Source organism: Oncorhynchus nerka, linkage group LG24, assembly GCF_034236695.1.
Source record: "Oncorhynchus nerka isolate Pitt River linkage group LG24, Oner_Uvic_2.0, whole genome shotgun sequence".
NCBI classification, from domain to species: Eukaryota; Metazoa; Chordata; class Actinopteri; order Salmoniformes; family Salmonidae; genus Oncorhynchus; species Oncorhynchus nerka.
This window is the reverse complement of record NC_088419.1, coordinates 47,058,169-47,076,656: the sequence shown is the minus strand read 5'-3', so window position 1 is coordinate 47,076,656 and position 18,488 is coordinate 47,058,169. Positions and strand designations below refer to the sequence as shown.

The window sequence follows — 18,488 nt, the reverse complement described above, 5'->3', positions numbered from 1 at the left end:
TAGATGTATTTAAGACCAGTTTATTGTTAATTACTTGATCTGAAACTGACTGTTACTCCTTGCTAAGAGTCTCAGTGAGCTCACTCTCTGTAGGTGCTGATGTGTGGAGTGTGCAATGATCAGCATACGTAGTCATTTGAGCTTATCTGATGTTAGAGAAGCTCCCATTGAAGAATACTCTCCTGAGTTCTATTGGATAAGTAACTCTCCAACCATTTGATGGCAGGTGATGTCAAGTCATAACAAGTGATTTTTTTTCAATAACAAATTAGATCCAACTATCATCTTATTATCATGTCTTTTAGACAATCATCAGTCATCTGAGTCAGTGCAGTACAAGTTGAGCGCCCTTTGTTCAAACAAATACAATGAGAGAGGAAGACATAAAGAGGAGAGAGCACGTGTATGAATTTGACTCTAAGTGTTGACATTCATCTTCTCTTCTTCCGATAAGTGGAGAGTTGCCAGATGGTATCCCCTTAGATCAGGGGTACTCAAATACTATTTGAGAAGGTCCAGTCACACAAATTTCCCATGTGGCAAAGGCCTGGATGGATATTGTAATTTATTTATTCATTTTAATAGCTTGGGACCTGCGGTCCATTGGTCTTGTTACGTTCATTTTCTTTTAGCAACATTGGTGTTGGCAAAGAATTACATATAGAATCAGGGATATGTGTGGGATCTCTATGGGTGTACACACCAGTGGATTATATTGAACCTTCTTATATCACTGTATAGGAGTAGGTAACACAATTTAATCATGTTCAGTAATTAACCATTTATTATAAAGTGTTACTCAGCATTATTCTTTGAGAACAGTGATAGATCGTATGTATTTGTTCTATGTTATTTGATTCAAATGGTCCCTTAAATCTAAATACCAATATGAACAATTACATCAATGAGTAGTGTGCATTTTATTGTCAATTAGAGTTACACGTTACACAGATTGCAATGAATAGATTGCAATGAAAGTTGAAAAGATTCAATCAAATTCTAATTTATTGAAAGTTACCAAAATGTTCTAAAATGTACTGTGCATTTTAATGCAAAGCTGGAAAATACTCTTGTTGTTTGCAGGTTTCATAATTAGGAAAACACAATGTTACATATATCATACCCACTGATATTACACTCCATTGCAACATATATTTAATTACATGATTGAATGATTACATAATTTATCCCAATTCACTTTTTCTCCTTGGTCAGCTCTTCATCCTCCTCTTTGATTACTTTTTATTTCAATCAACTCTAAGGATGTCGGCAGGTGTGTGTACATGCACGTCTTTCATGTGCTAATCGTTTTTCTCCCATTTACAACGGAGACTCGCGGTTACATCCCTGCAAAATCTTCAGGCAACAGAAATCCTTAACCGCATAACAATCGTCTAAAACAATGCCCTTCCCTTCATTGTCAAATGATTCATTAAGTCAATGTCACTTAATTGCCTCTCGCCTTTTCTTTTATGCTATCGAAATAACCAGGATTTCCCCTTTAACAGCGGTTGGTAAACATTATCTAAACGCATCTCAAACGCATTTCAAATGCACGGCAGGTCAATGTCACGTAATTTCCTCAGCTTTGATATGAACAAAAACACCAGGATTCCCCCTGAATATCGCTGTGAAAGCATTATCTAAACTCATCTCAAACGCTCGCCGCTCCTCATCCCGTCAGGATTAATAGGGGTGTGGAATATGACACTGCTCTGTTGATTCTGCCTGTCAGGAGCCTTCTGCTCTCTTCATTATGGGCCCGCTCAGCGATTGTGTGTATGCAAAACATCCCCCTGCCACACACACATACATAGACGGACACACACACACTATTTTTAGTGTGTGTATTTCAGTGTGGCGTCATAAATTATGACATGCCGCAGCCTAATGAAGCCATAAGAAATAATGCATATTCACTAATGGAGCGGGCTGCCCCTGAGTGCGCCGGAGCCCGTAACAAATTTACAGTGTATGGTGACAGCAACCAGCCTCATTGAAGAAAACGTCATTGGACGGAAATGCTTCACAGTTACAGTAGTAAACAGGATCGATATAATACAGATCAGTAAAGCCTGAACTTGTGTCTTTTGTTGTTGTTATAAGCATGCATGAGCCTTTAAAATGTATTGTAAGGCTTATGATATTTGATTGTCTCTCCATGTAGGACGTTTTTAACTGACTCAAAATAGTTTTAGTCAAGTTGATAACGAGACATAAGGGGTCATACATGCTTATGCCAAGTCTTACGATGCATAATAACAGCATTGGTATGCATTACTCCTGCAGGCTTAACATAAAGTTGTAAAACTATTTTAAATGTAGCCAATTTGTAGGAAGAGGTATGATGAAATGAATCGCACAAAATATATTATGAATAAAAAATGTAATTTTAAAGCATTCCATTGGAAACCTTAAACACATTCTACTAATGTTAATAGCCAGTTTTAGGGAAATATCTATCAGTAATTCAGTTGATGACTTTCAAGTGAATCCTTGCCTTGCTATTGTTACTTTAGTAGCTCCATTTTCATGTAAACCAAATTCTACTGAAACAATAAATATATATACAAAAAATAGCCTACAATGTAATATGCATTCATACTGTAAATATACCCTGCCCAAAACATTTAACCACCAAAAAATGTGTGCAACAAAACAGCACTATTGGATACTGTTCCACACTGCAAATGTAATCTGTTCTGCTAGTGCAACCCTTTCCCCCCTATAGCTCCATTTGTTGGTTCCCCTTGCCATGTGACAGATGATAGCTTAAAGTAGTCTCCTTAGTTTGCTGGCGCTATGTGTCACTTTCAGGTTCCATTACCCCTGACAAACTGGAACATTTCTGTTTTCCCCTCTCCGGTGCTGCTCATCGGCCTAAAAAAAATGTGCTGCGTGCTTTGTGTGTCTCTCTCTCTGTCTTGCTCTCTCTCTCTCCACTTTGTTCTTTATTTTGAATTTGCTTCCAGATGCAGGGGGATGCATTTGAAGGATTTTTTGTTTTGTTTTTGTAAGTGTTGTATTGTCCCCAAGTCAAGAACAGACTATGGGAGACGTACAGTACTACATAGAGCCATGGCTACATGGAACTCTATTCCACATCAGGTAACTGATGCAAGCAGTAGAATCAGATTTGAGGAGAAAAAACAGATAAAAATACACCTTATGGAACAGCGGGGACTGTGAAGAGACACACATGATAAGACACGCACTCGTACACATGGAATTTGTATTGTAGATATTTGATTGTAGAGTAGTGGCCTGAGAAAACACACCTATATGTGTTGTGAAAAGTGTTATGAAATGTAATGTAATGTAATTTTTAAAATGGTATATAACTGCCTTAATGTTCCTGTACCCCAGGAAGAGTAAGTGCTGCCAAAGTAGCAGCTAATGGGGATCCTCAATAAATACAAATACAGCATGGTATGTTCTGTGTCAAACTCTCTTATTGCCCTGTCTCCCTTCCTCACTCGCTCTCTCTCTCTCTCTCTCTCTCTCTCTCTCTCTCGCTCTTTCTCGTATCTCTCTTTGCTGCAGGTTCGGAGCACAGTTAAAAGGATCAAGGAGAGAAGAAAAGCGCTACGTTTTTCAGTATGTAACCTAGCATCCCTTTTACGCGTGTGTGTGTGTGTGTGTGTGTACAGATTCACATAGTTCACCATAGTACACACACCATGTTCTTTTCCACATCAATGCTGCAATGTCAGTGAGAAGTAGCCGCTGAGCAATGCTTTTTGTACCGCTGGCGGCAAGCCCCATGTTAGAAGCCCTTATACATCAAACACGCACCTCTGTAATAGCCCCTATGCCGCACGCCGGCCCAGCACCTTCATCCCGACCAATGTCACCCGCACCACCGGGGTTACAAGTTTTTAATCCTGGACGAGCTGTCCCCTGACATTAAAGTGTCAGGCCACTATTTATACTGTTCCCTCCTGCTCCCTGCAATCACTTAGCTCCGGCAAAGCGCTTTAAAAGTAGTTAATAGCCCCCCTCCTCACATACACACACCAACCAAAGCCCCCCACCCCCCTTCACACACAACAACTGTCCCCTCTCCTCCACCCCCTTCTGCAACTCGTCCCTTATGAGTGATCACATTAACTCCTCTCCCGGGTTGTCACGCTTTATGGCTCAGAGCAGTTTGTTCCCCAGTCCAGTCCCCCCCCCCACCCTTCAACCATCAGGTAATTGAGAAGGGAATCAGACCATTTTTAAAGGCAGATTGATTTTAGAATATCGCCCCTTCTTCCTTTTTGACCCCGTTACAGTTCCTGACACTGTGAAGATTGTGACTAGTAAAAAAAAAAATGGCTCGGGAGGGGGGGGGGGGGGGCAAACACACCCCAGGGTAGCTGATATACCGTGCAGCTGTATTATCAGTGTGGGGGTGCTCCTTTTAGTGCTCTCTGGCAATTTTCCAATCTCAAAGTCCGCCATCCAGTTTTCCCATGCAGCGGATGTTTTTTAGCTAATGCTATTTTGCCCCATAAATCCCGCTGAAATACAGTATCTACCTGTCTGTCTGGAGATGGGAGACATTTGGCTCTAGATGACCGAACATGCCCTATATCTCCCCAGTTGTAAAATATAGGATTCAGTATCGTCTCTGGTGGAAGGTACGAATACAGTTCTTTGCAGCATACCGTTACTGCATATGGTACTTCAGAAGATAAATGAGACATAAAAAATAGTTTTATCTAAAAGGCTTTTTATGAATGTTTCATAAGGTTGATGTAAAATGATTGTGTGATGCATAACCAGATACACTGGAATGAAGCACGCTGTTCGTTTCAGCTCTGTTTTCTAAATGGCCATTAGTCCATAGATTTCTCAGAATGCACATCAAAGCAAATATTGAAATAAAAATAAATAAAAAGAGGATACACAGCGCAGCGTTGTTGTTCACATCTCTTAAATGATCCGGCGCCTCATTCATGTCAGCATAGTGCAGCGAAGGAAAAAATTACCCCCAATCATTACATCTAATGACATTCTGTCATTGTTAATTTAATAATCCTATTGACCGCTGTTCAGCAGCCCCAAAATGCAGTAGGTTGTGCAAACAGCCCTTTTAGACCTCCGGGAGTCCCCCCTTCAAGTTAATTTATACACAAGCTCTAGACCAATGTTGCCTGCCTGCTTGATACCAACTGCCTGGTGACCCTCATGACCCCACACTTGTACACACACTGCCAGATTGCTTTGTGAAATAAAGCTGTCAGTTGCACCACCCAAATAAAAAACAACCCCTTTTCAATACTTGGAGTTCCGTGGCTGTGACAGCACTGAAATATCGATATTGGAAGTCTTCTTAATTCAAGTTTTGACAAGATATAGGAAGCCGGGGGCGAACAGTGTGGGTGCGTGTGTGTTTCCTGGAGATCTACATTGAGTAGGGGTTGTAAAAGGAGCGGCAGGCATAACTTTGAGAGTTTGTTCAGAGATCTGTGATGCTAGGCATTCCTTCATGACAGACATATGTAATACAAGAGGCCGAGCCCATGGAAGTGCCCTGATGCTCTCTGAAGTCTGTTTAATAGCTGTGCAAACAAATGGGATTCAATGATTGGAGTTTATTTTGGTCTCTTAGAGATATTCCCTTTTTTAAATTTGTTCAAATTGTGAAATGTGTCGCCCATAGAGATGGATAGAGAGTGCACTTGCCACGAAACACTTTGATTGCATGCACAATGCCATGGAGGGATTTCACCATTTTAACTGGGTGGTCAACTGGTCTGCACATGGTCTTCTTTCTTAAATGGGTTTGTTTATAGTTTGTAAGGTTTCCATCCAGGTCAGTAGGAGAATCTACCAATGAATTACAAGGAGCAGAAGGAGGAAGTAATGTCAGGTTGTCGGCTAGGACAGCTTTCCATTCTAAAGCCCATAGACCTTTTGTCTGTTGGCTGCACTCCCCTCCTCTAAGCCCGCCTCCAAATCAAAACCCCAAATGAGAACAAAGAAGAAGCTGAGCGGGGAAAACTTGCGTACTCAATGAGAAGAATCAAGCTCGAAAACAAGATATTTGATCAACTGAATGCTTTCAAAAGGATGAAATATTATTTCCCTTGAATATTATTTTATTTTTAAATTTTTTGTTAATACATTTATTCTAGTTATTTTCAGCACACATTTTGTTATTTTTTGCTTAAAATATAAATATTATTTTTGTTTGATGGTTTTTATTCTTCCTCAGTCAATCATTACAGTGAGAGGAAAAAGTATTTGATCCCCTGCTGATTTTGTACGTTTGCTCACTGACAAAGAAATTATCAGTCTATAATTTTAATGGTAGGTTTAGACTGATCATTTCTTTGTCAGTGGGCAAACTTACAAAATCAGCAGGGGATCAAATACTTTTTTCCCTCACTGTAATGATTGACTCCTTACTCTTCTCCCTGTGCCCCTCCAGAACTGTGCCAGCTCCAGACCCTCCAGCTCATTGACCAGCTCCCGGCCCGCCAGCAGCCCCACGCCCTCCCCCCAGGGCCCCCAAGGTCCCAGCCTGGACGAAGGGGGGGACAAGACCTGCTCCGGCCAGCCCAGCCCACTCCCTAACCCTACCTACCCCCACACCCCAGGCCTTGTGGAGGAGAACGCCAACAGAGGTGAGCCACAAGCTCCCTCACCCACAGTTCCGATGACAATACTACCTAGAGGTGAATCGATGACTTCCTCCCTCAATGCTGACCCTCATCCTGAATGCTGCATTTCACTCTGAAAACGAGATCTCAGGCTGTATATTGCGTACCATGGTCTGAGAGCTGAATGAAAGGGGGGGAAAGACAGCTAAAAGAATATGCTCCAGCTTTTCACAAAAATAATCTAAATCGTCCCAAAAATATTTAGACACTCATTCTTCACTTCAAAAACATATTACCCTGTGTGGGAGTGTGGCCAAGTGTAGTTTGTAGTCATGCAGACTCCCATGGACATATTGCCCACAGTGGCATGGGTACGAATCTCAACCCAGTCTGTACTTTCTTGCTGTTTTCCCCTCTACAACCTGTACCCTGCCTACCTTCCAACTGTCTAAGTAAATTCCGAAAAGAAGGACAGAGCTCTTGTCCTCCTTTTTGTAAATGACATAAAAAATAAGCATATTACTCAAATGTTGTACAACTTCGAGAGGCAATCATGAAATTCAGGAACAAAAAATAAAACAAATAACCTTTGCTGATTTTTCTAAACCAATAATAGTTCCTCTTTAGAGGATTTTGAGTAGCCTATGTAATTAGGACTGAGAAATATGGAACTTTATTCAATCGAAACCTGAAACCGGATCTTGGCGCAACACGAGTTTGAAGTAAAAAAAAGTCAAAAAAGGTGTTTTTATAAGACATAACATGTCAATTCAACCTCACATTTATTCAAACCATCTTCCTCGAGAACAATCTCATCCTAGTCTTACTGCGGAAACCTGCGTATTGGCTTTGATTGAACAGCGAATCTGCGATGCATTAGGTTGTGAACGAGGAGCGGTGCTTGGCACAGAGAGTGAACCCAGACGTGATAGCTCCTCTGTAGGACACAAACACTGTCCAGACTGCACAGACTGAACAGCTTTAATGCAGTTCCCTGACCCGTGTATCACTGAGTGGAGTCAATGTAATTGAAGGGGAGGAAAACACACATGATAACACACAACACAGCCATGCATGCACGCAATCACATATGCACGCGTGCACACTCAAAGCATTTACGCACATGCACACACACCTATACACACACAAACACAACACAGACAGACACACACAGCAGAGGAAAGTTTCAAAGCAGTGAAAAAAGGATGGTGGCATCTCCTTAGTAAGTGACTCAAATACAGAGTCAAGCTGCTATATCTTCTCATTTCTTTAAAGCTGCAATCTGGTATTCAAACAACTGCTCAGCCTGACACTTTTTTGGTAAACTGGTGAGGGATGGGTTCAAGGACTGACCATCCATGAGATCAAAATTATGTTTTAACCATGTTTTGAAGCTATACATTGTTTACACACAATGGAGTAAAATAAGCTCATATTTGGGGTTCTGACAGAGAAAAACAGTCTAACTAAGCTCATGAGGCATTTCTATGTTATATTTAAGCAATAAGGCCCGAGGGGGTGTGGTATATGGCCAATATACCATGGCTAAGGGCTGTTCTTATGCACGACGCAACACGGAGTGCTAGGACACAGCCCTTAGCTGTGTGATATTGGTCATATATCACAAACCCCTGAGGTGCCTCATTGCTATTATAAACTGGTTACAAACATAATTAGAGCAGACCAAACTGAAATACAGAAATATCTAATTTACATACAAATTCCAGTCAAAAGTTTGGACACACCTTCAAGGGTTTTTCTTTATTTTTACTATTTTCTACGTTGTAGAATAATAGTGAAGACATCAACACGATGAAATAACATATATGGAATCATGTAGTAACCAAAAAAGTATTAAACAAATATTATATTATATATTATATATTTGATTTTCTTCAAAGTAGCCACCCTTTGCCTTGATGACTTGATGACTCTTGGCAACCAGCTTCATGAGGAATTGTTTTCCAATAGTCTTGAAGGATTTCCCACATATGCTGAGCACTTATTGGCTGCTTATCCTTCACTCTGCGGTCCAACTCATCCCAAACCATCTCAATTGGGTTGAGGTCGGATGATTGTGGAGGCCAGGTCATCTGATGTACCACTCCCATCACTCTCCTTGGTCAAATAGCCCTTAACCAGCCTGGAGGAGTGTTTTGGGTCAATGTCCTGTTGAAAAACAAATTATAGTCCCACTAAGCGCAAACTGGATGGGATGGCGTATCGCTGCAGAATCCTGTTGTAGCTATGCTGGTTGAGTGTGCCTTGAATTCTAAATAAATCACTGACAGTGTCACCAGCAAAGCACCCCCACACCATCACATCTCATCCTCCATACTTCACGATGGGAATCACATATGCAGAGATCATCCGTTCACCCTACAAACACATGGCAGTTGGAGACAAAAATCTCATATTTGGACTCGTCAGACCAAAGGACAGATTTCCTCCAGTCTAATGTCCATTGCTTGTGTTTCTTGACCCAAACAAGTCTCTTCTTCTTATTGTTGTCCTTTAGTAGTGGTTTCTTTGCAGCAATTCGACCATTAAGGCCTGATTCACGCAGTATCCTCTGAACAGTTGATGTTGAGATGTGTCTGTTACCTGAACTTTGTGAAGCATTTATTTGGGCTGCAATCTGAGGTGATGTTAACTCTAATGAACTTATCCTCTACAGCAGAAGTAACTCTGGGTCTTCCTTTCCTGTGGTGGTCCTCATGAGATCCAGTTTCATCATAGCGTTTGATGGACTGCACTTAAAGACATTTTCCGTATTGACTGACCTTTATGTCTTAAAGTAATGATGGACTGTCGTTTCTCTTTGCTTATTTTAGCTGTTCTTGCCATAATGTGGACTTGGTCTTTTACCAAATAGGGCTATCTTCTGTATACCACAACTACCTTGCCACAACTCAACTGATTGGCTCAAACGTATTAAGAAAGAAAGAAATTCCACAAATGAACTTTTAACTAGGCACACCTATTAATTGAGATGCATTCCAGGTGACTACCGCATGAAGCTGGTTGAGAGAATGCCAAGAGTGTGCAGAGCTGTCATCAAGGCAAAGTGTGGCTACTTTGAAGAATCTGAAATATAAAATATATTTTGATTTGTTTAACACTTTTTTTGTGACTACATATGTGTTATTTCATAGTTTTGATGTCTTCACTATTATTCTACAATGTAGAAAATAGTAAAAATAAGGAAAATGAGTAGGTGTGTCTGAATGTTTGACTGGTACTGTAAGTATTCAGCGCCTCCTGGAGAACCAATTGTTTGTGAAAGCAGAGAAGTGTGATTTCCACCGCTCTACAATCACCTTTCTGGGATATGTCATTGCTGAGGGCAATGTTTAGATGGATCCTGGAAAGGTGAAAACAGTGGTGGATTGGCCTCAACCAACGTACAGGGTGCAGTTGCAACGGTTTCTTGGGTTTGCATACTTCTACCGTCGTTTCATTCGGGATTACAGCACCCTGGCGGCACCCCTCTCGGCACTCACCTCCCCCAAGGTACCGTTCAAATGGTCTCCAGCTATCGACAAAGCCTTTGTGGACCTGAAGCATCGGTTCACAACAGCACTCATCCATCCGGACCCCTCGCGCCAATTTGTGGTGGAAGTGGATGCTTCGGATGTTGGAGTGGAGGTCATCCTGACCCAGCGATCTGCCCAGGACCAGAAGCTTCATCACTGTGCCTTCTTGTCCCATCATCCCAATCCTGCTGAGAGGAACTACGATGTTGGCAACCGAGAACTCCTGGCGGTAAGGTAAATATGGTGTTGGAGGAGTGGAGGCACTGGCTGGAAGGAGCAGAACAGCCATTCCTGGTCTGGACCGACCATAAAAACTTGGAATATCTCCATTCAGCCAAGCGCTTCAACTCAAGGCAGGCCCGGTGTGCCCTCCTGTTTTACCAGATTCAACTTTTACAATTTCCTACTGGGTCTAAAAATGTGAACCCTGATGCTCTCTCCCGCCTATATACAGTGCCTTGCGAAAGTATTTGGCCCCCTTGAACTTTGTGACCTTTTGCCACATTTCAGGCTTCAAACATAAAGATATAAAACTGTATTTTTTTGTGAAGAATCAACAACAAGTGGGACACAATCATGAAGTGGAACAACATTTATTGGATATTTCAAACTTTTTAACAAATCAAAAACTGAAAAATTGGGCGTGCAAAATTATTCAGCCCCTTTACTTTCAGTGCAGCAAACTCTCTCCAGAAGTTCAGTGAGGATCTCTGAATGATCCAATATTGACCTAAATGACTAATGATGATAAATACAAAGCAGAGTGAACCAGGTTTTCCTCTAGGATTATGCCCCAGTCCTTAATGATTTCAAACACACCCATAACATGATACAGCCACCATTACACGTGAAAATATGGAGTGGTACTCAGTAATGCATTGTATTTGATTCGCCCCAAAAATACTACTTTGTATTGAGGACAAAAAGTGAATTGCTTTGCCACACTTTTTGCTGTGTTAATTTAGTGCCTTGTTGCTAACAGGATGCATGTTTTGGAATCTTTTTATTCTATACAGGCTTCCTTTTTCCCCTCTGTCAATTCGGTTAGTATTGTGTTAGTAACTACAATGTTGATTCGTCCTCAGTTTTCTAGAATGCCTCAGCAGTTTCCTTCCTCTCCGGCAACTGAGTTAGGAAGGATGCCTATACCTTTGTCATGACTGGGTGTAGTTATACTAAACAAAAATATAAACGCCACATGCAACAATTTTAAAGGTTTTTACTGAGTTACCGTTCATATGAGGAAATCAGTCAATTTAAATAAATTCATTAGGCCCTAATCTATTGATTTCACATGGCTGGGAATACAGATATGCATCTGTTGGTCACAGATTTTTTTTTTTAAATGGACCTTACAATGGGCCTCAGGATCTCATGGTATTTCTTTGCATTGAAATTGCCATCGATAAAATGCAATTGTTTGTTGTCCTTTTCACAGCAAACCGCTCACCGCACGACACTACACACGTGGTCTCTGGTTGTGAGGCCAGTTGGAATTACTGCCAAATTCTCTAAAACGATGTTGGAGGCAGCTTATGGTAGAGAAATGAACATTTTCTGGCATCAGCTCTGGTGGCCATTCTTGCAGTCAGCATGCCAATTGCACGCTCCCTCAACTTGAGACATCTGTTGCATTGTGTTGTGACAAAACTGCATATTTTAGAGTGGCCTTTTATTGTCCACAGGTGCACCTGTGTAATGCTGTTTAATCAGCTTATTGATATGCCACACCTCAGGTGGATGGATTATCTTGGCAAAGAAGAAATCCTCACTAATAGGGATGTTAACAAATGTCTAAACTATTATCGCACACGGTGAGCCCATGCAACTTACAGTATTATGTGACTTGTCCATCAATTGCAGCAAGCGAGGGGGCCCACAAAACACAGCCGAGGCCAATTTGATTTAATTATTTGTGAAGCACAAACATAAATATTGATTGTCAGCCGTTATTATCCAGCTAATTTCCGGTGCGGCACCACCTCCCATATCAATGTGCTCCGCTCTGCATGATTGAGCATCTAGTGAGCTTTGCGCTAGCATTGTACTCTACTGCTCTGCTTTACTCTACTGTTTGCATATGTAAAGCTCAGCGGAGCCTCAGCGCTCGCACAACCACTCTAACTAATCGTCTTGACGAGCCCGCCCATAATCCAACGCAACATGAGCAATGATTGAATATTTGTTTTTAATACCGGGCCACTTTCTTTAATCGTCGGCGGGTAGTGGGTAGGGCAACCCCCTGACCGCCAAGGGAGCAGTGGAACTAGATAGTGTGAGGAGGACACAGAGAGAGAGAGGGAGAGAAAGAGACATGGTGATGAAGGATGGAGTTTAATGAATGAAAAGAGAGATAGATGCTTCTACACCTGCATTGCTTGCTGTTTGGGGTTTTAGGCTGGGTTTCTGTACAGCACTTTGAGATATCAGCTGATGTACGAAGGGCTATATAAATAAATTTGATTTGATTTGATAGATAGAGAGCGAGTGAGGAGAGATGAGGTTGATTGTGTGCATTGTCTGTGGGTGTTGTTGTTTTGTGCATATAGTACGTACGCGCTGAGCTCTAAGGAAGTGTAAAGTGTGGCGCTCTATAACTCTATTTAACAGAATGAACATTACCCAATACCAAGACATTTTATCCAAAAACCTGCTTGGGCTCTACCAGGAGGCTGACACAAGTGGATCTTCCAGTAAGACAATAACCCGAAGAACTAATCAAAATTAATTGATCACAAAATAAAAGTCTCAGTCTCTGGACTTGAACCCCATTGAAAACCTGGGGTTTGAACTGAAAAGTGCAGTCCACAAGTGCAGACGAAGAATATCAAGGATCTGGAAAGATTCTATTTGAAGGAATAGTCTAAGATCCTCCCAACGTGTCCTCCAATAGCATAAAACATTTTAGAAAAAGGCTGTTTTGTTATCCTCACGTAATTGTTGACATCCTTGAAAAAAATAAAACGAATACTGAGCTATATTGTATGCTAAAAATGTTTTTAATTTTTTTTATACTAATACAGTTGCTCAGAGAAAGAGATTTTGTTTAACAAGTAATAAAAAAAAATCTCGTACAGAGAGGTACTGTTGACATGTTTCAGGGCTTTCACAAACAACTTAGAAATATAATATAATTCTATAAGTGCTAATAGAAAATGTTTTTGTAAAATAATAGTGTTAAGTCAATATTAACAAGGGTTCTAATGGTCAGATTTTCTCCTTTTAGCATCTGTTGTTCCCCTTTTTATTTGTGCACCACATTTTTGGAAAGCTGTTTGACTTATAATACTCAATGTTGTCGTTTCAGCTCCCCCTTATTTTAATGGACCTACTGAAAGTCAGTGTTTCTTAGAGCAACTATAAAAACCCAAAATAACAACTGTGAAAGTGATGAAACAAAAGTGAATTCCTTTCTACAGAAATATTGAAGATTTGTGCGTTGTCCCTGGCCAATAATACATCAAATAAAGTAAGTCAAGGGTATGCTTCCCTAATGGCCCCCTATTTCCTATATAGTGTAATACTGTTAACCAGGGCCCATAGGTCTCTGGTCAAAAGTAGTGCACTATATAGGGAATAGGGTGCCATTTGGGTATGCAACTTAAGTGAAGTTGTCAGTGCGCAGCATGCCAGGATTCTTTCCACATAGCACTCTAGTAAAAAGTAGTACACTATATTGGGTGTAGGGGGCCATTTGGGACTCAGCCTATGTCAAGTTGTCAGTGCGCAGCCTGCCATGATCTGATCCCTTGTGCTGTCTGTCGTCTCTGGGTACAGGCCCATCTCCTGTAGGTGAAGGAGAAACCATATGGTTGTACTGCTAACATCTGACTCGCCCCCTTCTTAACATGTGTTTCTCAGCATCAGCTGCAATTAGGGGCCTACCATTGCGTCTAAATAAAGGGGCTCGTCTCTCTATCGCATGCAGCCGCAGATTACCCCCAGAGCTCCCCACCAACACCAATGTGGTGCATGGGGATGGGGGGATGACTTTTCTTCCTCCATCCCTCTTTCATTCCCTCCCTCCTGGCCCGCTGCTTGTCACACACGTTTAGCCTGATTCATTGACACGCCACAGGATCTGGGGCCTCCCAAAATGCCCCAGAGACAATGACAGCATCACCTTCTCTCCTTCGAACTCATCTGTAGTACACCTTTTTAGTCCTCTTTCACCTTGTTCAATCAAAAGCTGCATGTGGAGGTATCCGGGAAATGTCTGTTTGTGTGACCATTTGCACAATATTGATGTTGTGAAGCTAAAAGGAACACCAGAGCGCTCTCTCGCTGTTTTTCTGCCTCACTGTGGGAATTTCCATATACTGGTTTTGATTGAATAGCGGCAGTAACGGGGTAAAGTTATCGTTTCCAGCTAGCCATAACATAGCATCGTGATTCTTAATCCACTGTATTGATTTAGCCTGTTTTCTGTTTTGTCTGCTGTGTTCCAGCAAGGTTAGTTTGTGGAAGTCACCCTATCACAGAAATAAGAGAGTGTATTGAAGTGTACTACCAATTTTTATTAGTCAGGTTTTACTAATTTGATTTATACTGTAGCTCTTGAAAGACGACGACTTGAAACGTCATTGAAGCTTTTCCGCGTTTATCCGTGTAAAAACAGAAACGCTCTGTTTTCAATTACTGATTCCAGTTGGAAAAACAGCTGGGCACATCTATCCAGGTATATGCTCCTATTTTCTTAAGGAATGAGTCTTTACATTGGGGATTGGCATCCCATCGATAATTGCACGAGCAGAATTACAGACACCAGCAAACCCTGGTGCGGCGAGAGGGAGGTGTACTCTCCATGGTGGCTTTATGGTTTACGTCTCGCTGATGCAAAGTGATGTGTACTAATTCTACATCTGGTCAAACAAAACAGGCCCCAGAAGTTCAGCCAATGCAAAAATCACTTCCCTTTTTCTCGTCCTTTCCTTCTTTCCTCCTGCCCTCTCTTTATTCAAGCCATTTATGCATCTTTATTCATTTTTCTCCCATCCACAATGATTGACAAATAACTGGGGGTGACCTTGAAGGTTGTATGCGTTGAGCTTTAGCTTGCTCAGCCTTTGTTTAGTGGATCTGTGCCGCTGTATCAGGGCCTTGTCATTTGGACTGAGGCTTTGAGGACTTGATTGTAGCCTACAGTCTAAATACCCAAACAAACTGCTGGGGCCAAAATGTGCTATTGGTTTGCTGTGTATTTACATTCCTTCCTTCTTCTCACTCTGTCTTTCTACATCTCTCTCTCTCTTCTGTGTTTCGCTTTCTCTCTCATCTCGCTCTTGTCTCTCTCGCTATCTCTCCCGTCTTTTCCTCTCTCTGTCCCTTCTCCGCTCCCTCTTTTCTCTGAATGGCACATGCAGGATCTCTGGCCTAGAGTCATATGTTTACATAACCAGTTTGGGGGAAGAAATTAAGTTTTGAGATTTCAATTTAGGAATTCCATATTCTTAATTTCCTTTTTGCTTGGGGCCGTATTGTGTGAAATCTGTAATTCGTTCTGAGGTAAACTTTAACTCTGGCACCCACATGTTCTTGCGCTCATGCTCTGGCACTTCATATTTATCAGACACACACACAGTCAATGAACAAAGGAAAAGCTGAAATATTGAACGTGTGTTGTCGCTCTTAGGGCGCTTTAAGTGTGAATGTTTATGCATATGCACTCGACTGTTTCAAAGCGTGCCGGGTTCCAAATGTGTTTTCCTACTCGTTTCGCATACGGCTTGCTTGAGCAAAGTCGAGGACAGAAATCTATTCATAATTCAAAGAAACAACAACGGCGAGTTGAAAGCTATAACAAATTGGAGGGAAAAGTTGAATTTGTATCTTCTAGGAGGCTGACTCCATAATACATACTGCTCCCACTGTGTGGTAATGGGATATATGATGGATGGCCAACCAGCATAGACTCCCATTCCTTCTCTTTGCTATTCATCTGTTTATCTATTTATTCATTTCTTCCGTCATCCAGTGAGACCCAGACTAACTGTGGATTGGGCCCTGGAGGGTCTCTGGAGGGTTCGCCGTAAGTGGCCTAAAAGGGATATTTCACCCAAATTACACAATAACATATTGGTTTCTGTACTCTGTTAGCAGTCTATGCAGTAAGATGTCAGCAATCCATACTTTCTTCATACTGTCTTCAAATGTGCCACTTTGTAATTTGGGTGAACTATCCTTTTAACATGGTTGTTTATCAAAAGAAGGATGAATCCTTTAGGGCATTTGGTGTTGATTGATGTCATTGGTGGCACAAGGTGCAGTGTGGCATTGGCTTCCTCAAAGCAGATTTGATGTGGTTGCTGTGAGCCTATAAGTTAAAGGTACAACTGTCTCCACTCATATATTGTGCCAAACAACACCCCTTGGCTGTAGTATATACTGTACTATATTCACAATATACCATGCCTCCTCAGGCCTTATTATTGCTAAAGTACCACATACAACTTTAATACTTTGTTGAATCACAGTACATTAACAATCAATGTCTGGACATTGTACCTGTCTTGTAGATTATGCACTCTAAAAAAAGGTACATTAGAAGAGTGTACTGTACATACACCACTACAACCAGACCAGTTGTTTCTCAAGATGTCGCTCTAGCTAGCCAACCTCGACCTAAAGAAGTGAAATTCCTGATTTTTACCTGGATTATGTTGGAGAGGCTTCCATTAAATAACACCCTCTGTGTTCTGTTGGACAGGTAACTCTTTATCCACAATATAGCATGGGGTGTGAAGCCATAACACATTTTTTTTTTCCAGAAGCAGACTATGATCGATAATGTCGAAAGTCATCCTGAAGTCTTACAAAACAGCCCCCACAATCTTTTCATCATCAGTCTTTTTTGTAAGTGCTGTGCTTGTTGAATGTCCTTGCCTATAAGCGTGCTAAAAGTCTGTCAATATATTCAATGTAAAATAGCAGCTTTTTTTTTTTTTTTTTAGTTTAGGAAGGGTTGGTAACAGGCTGATTGGTTGGCTATTTGAGCCAGTAAAGGGGCTTTACTATTCTTGCATAGCGGAATGACTGTTGCTACCCTCCAGGCCTGAGGGCACACACTTTCTAGTAGGCTTAGATTGAAGATATGCCAAATAGGAGTGGCAATATCGTCCTCTATTATCCTCAGTAATTTTCCATCCAAGTTGTCAGAACCCGGTGGCTTATCATTGTTGATAGAAAACAATACTTTTTTCACCTCTTCCACACTCACTTTACGCATTTCAAAATTACAATGCTTCTCTCATAATTTGTTCAGTTATACCGTACTTGGATGTGTAGTGTCAGCGTTTGTTGCTGGCATGTTTGCTAATCTTGACAATGAAATAATCATTACAGTAGATGGCAACATCAGTGGGTTTTGTGCTGAGTGAGCCATCTAATTCAATGAATGAGTTTGCCTTTTTGCCCAAAATTTCATTTACGGTGCTCCAAAGCTTTTTACTATTAGTCTTTATATAATTAATCTTTGTTTCACAGTGTAGTTTCATCTTCTTTTTGTTCAGTTTAGTCACATGATTTCTCAATTTGCAGTACGTTTTCGAATCGGTTGTGTCAAGTGCAGCAGCTACTGTAGTTGCACCTCATTACACACATACAGACCAGCAAATATTATTTAAATCATCAACAGAGGAATTACTGCAAAACTTATTGTATGATCTCTTATACACCATGTTTAGGCCAAGCCTTAACTTTGGTTTTCCTAGATATGGCTACTATATTATGATCACTACATCCATTGGATTTGGATACTGCTTTAAAGCACATTTCTGCAGCATCAGTAAAAGTTGTGATAAATACATGTTGATGATTTCATTGCTGTGCTGTTTGCAACTACCCTTGTAGGTTGACTGATAACCTGAACCAGTTTGAAGCTTTTTCTTGAGTGGGCAGCTTGATAAAAGCCAGTCAATATTGAAATCACACGGAAAATATACAAATATATATACAAATATCCTGCTCTGTCCATGTCTGATCTGTGTAAACGTTTTGACCAAACCCTCTGGTCTGCTACAGTATGTACAGTCGGAAGTTTACCACAGTATGTACAGTCGGAAGTTTACATACACTTAGATTGGAGTCATTAAAACCCGTTTTTCAACCACTTCTTGTTAACAAACTATAGTTTTGGCAAGTTGGTTAGGACATCTACTTTGTGCATGGCACAAGTCATTTTTCCAACATTTGTTTACAGACAGATTCATTCACTTATAATTCACTGTATCACAATTCCAGTGGGTCATAAGTTTACATACACTAAGTTGACTGTGCCTTTAAACAGCTTGGAAAATTCCAGAAAATTATGTTGTGGTTTTAGAAGCTTCTGATAGGCTAATTGACTTTGGTGCGAAAAGTG

At 41.0% G+C, this 18,488-nt stretch overlaps 1 protein-coding gene across 3 annotated transcripts in view; it reads left to right on the top strand.

Moving 5' to 3' along the window:
- Positions 1-18,488, top strand: part of LOC115108049 (adhesion G-protein coupled receptor D2) — a 154,452-nt gene that overhangs the window by 85,078 nt on the left and 50,886 nt on the right. For all 3 annotated transcript variants that reach the window (XM_029631952.2, XM_029631954.2, XM_029631953.2), the window contains exons 22-23: positions 3,544-3,597; positions 6,422-6,617. In XM_029631952.2, coding sequence (XP_029487812.1) covers positions 3,544-3,597; positions 6,422-6,617 — 250 coding nt within the window. The remainder of the gene's footprint in view (positions 1-3,543; positions 3,598-6,421; positions 6,618-18,488) is intronic.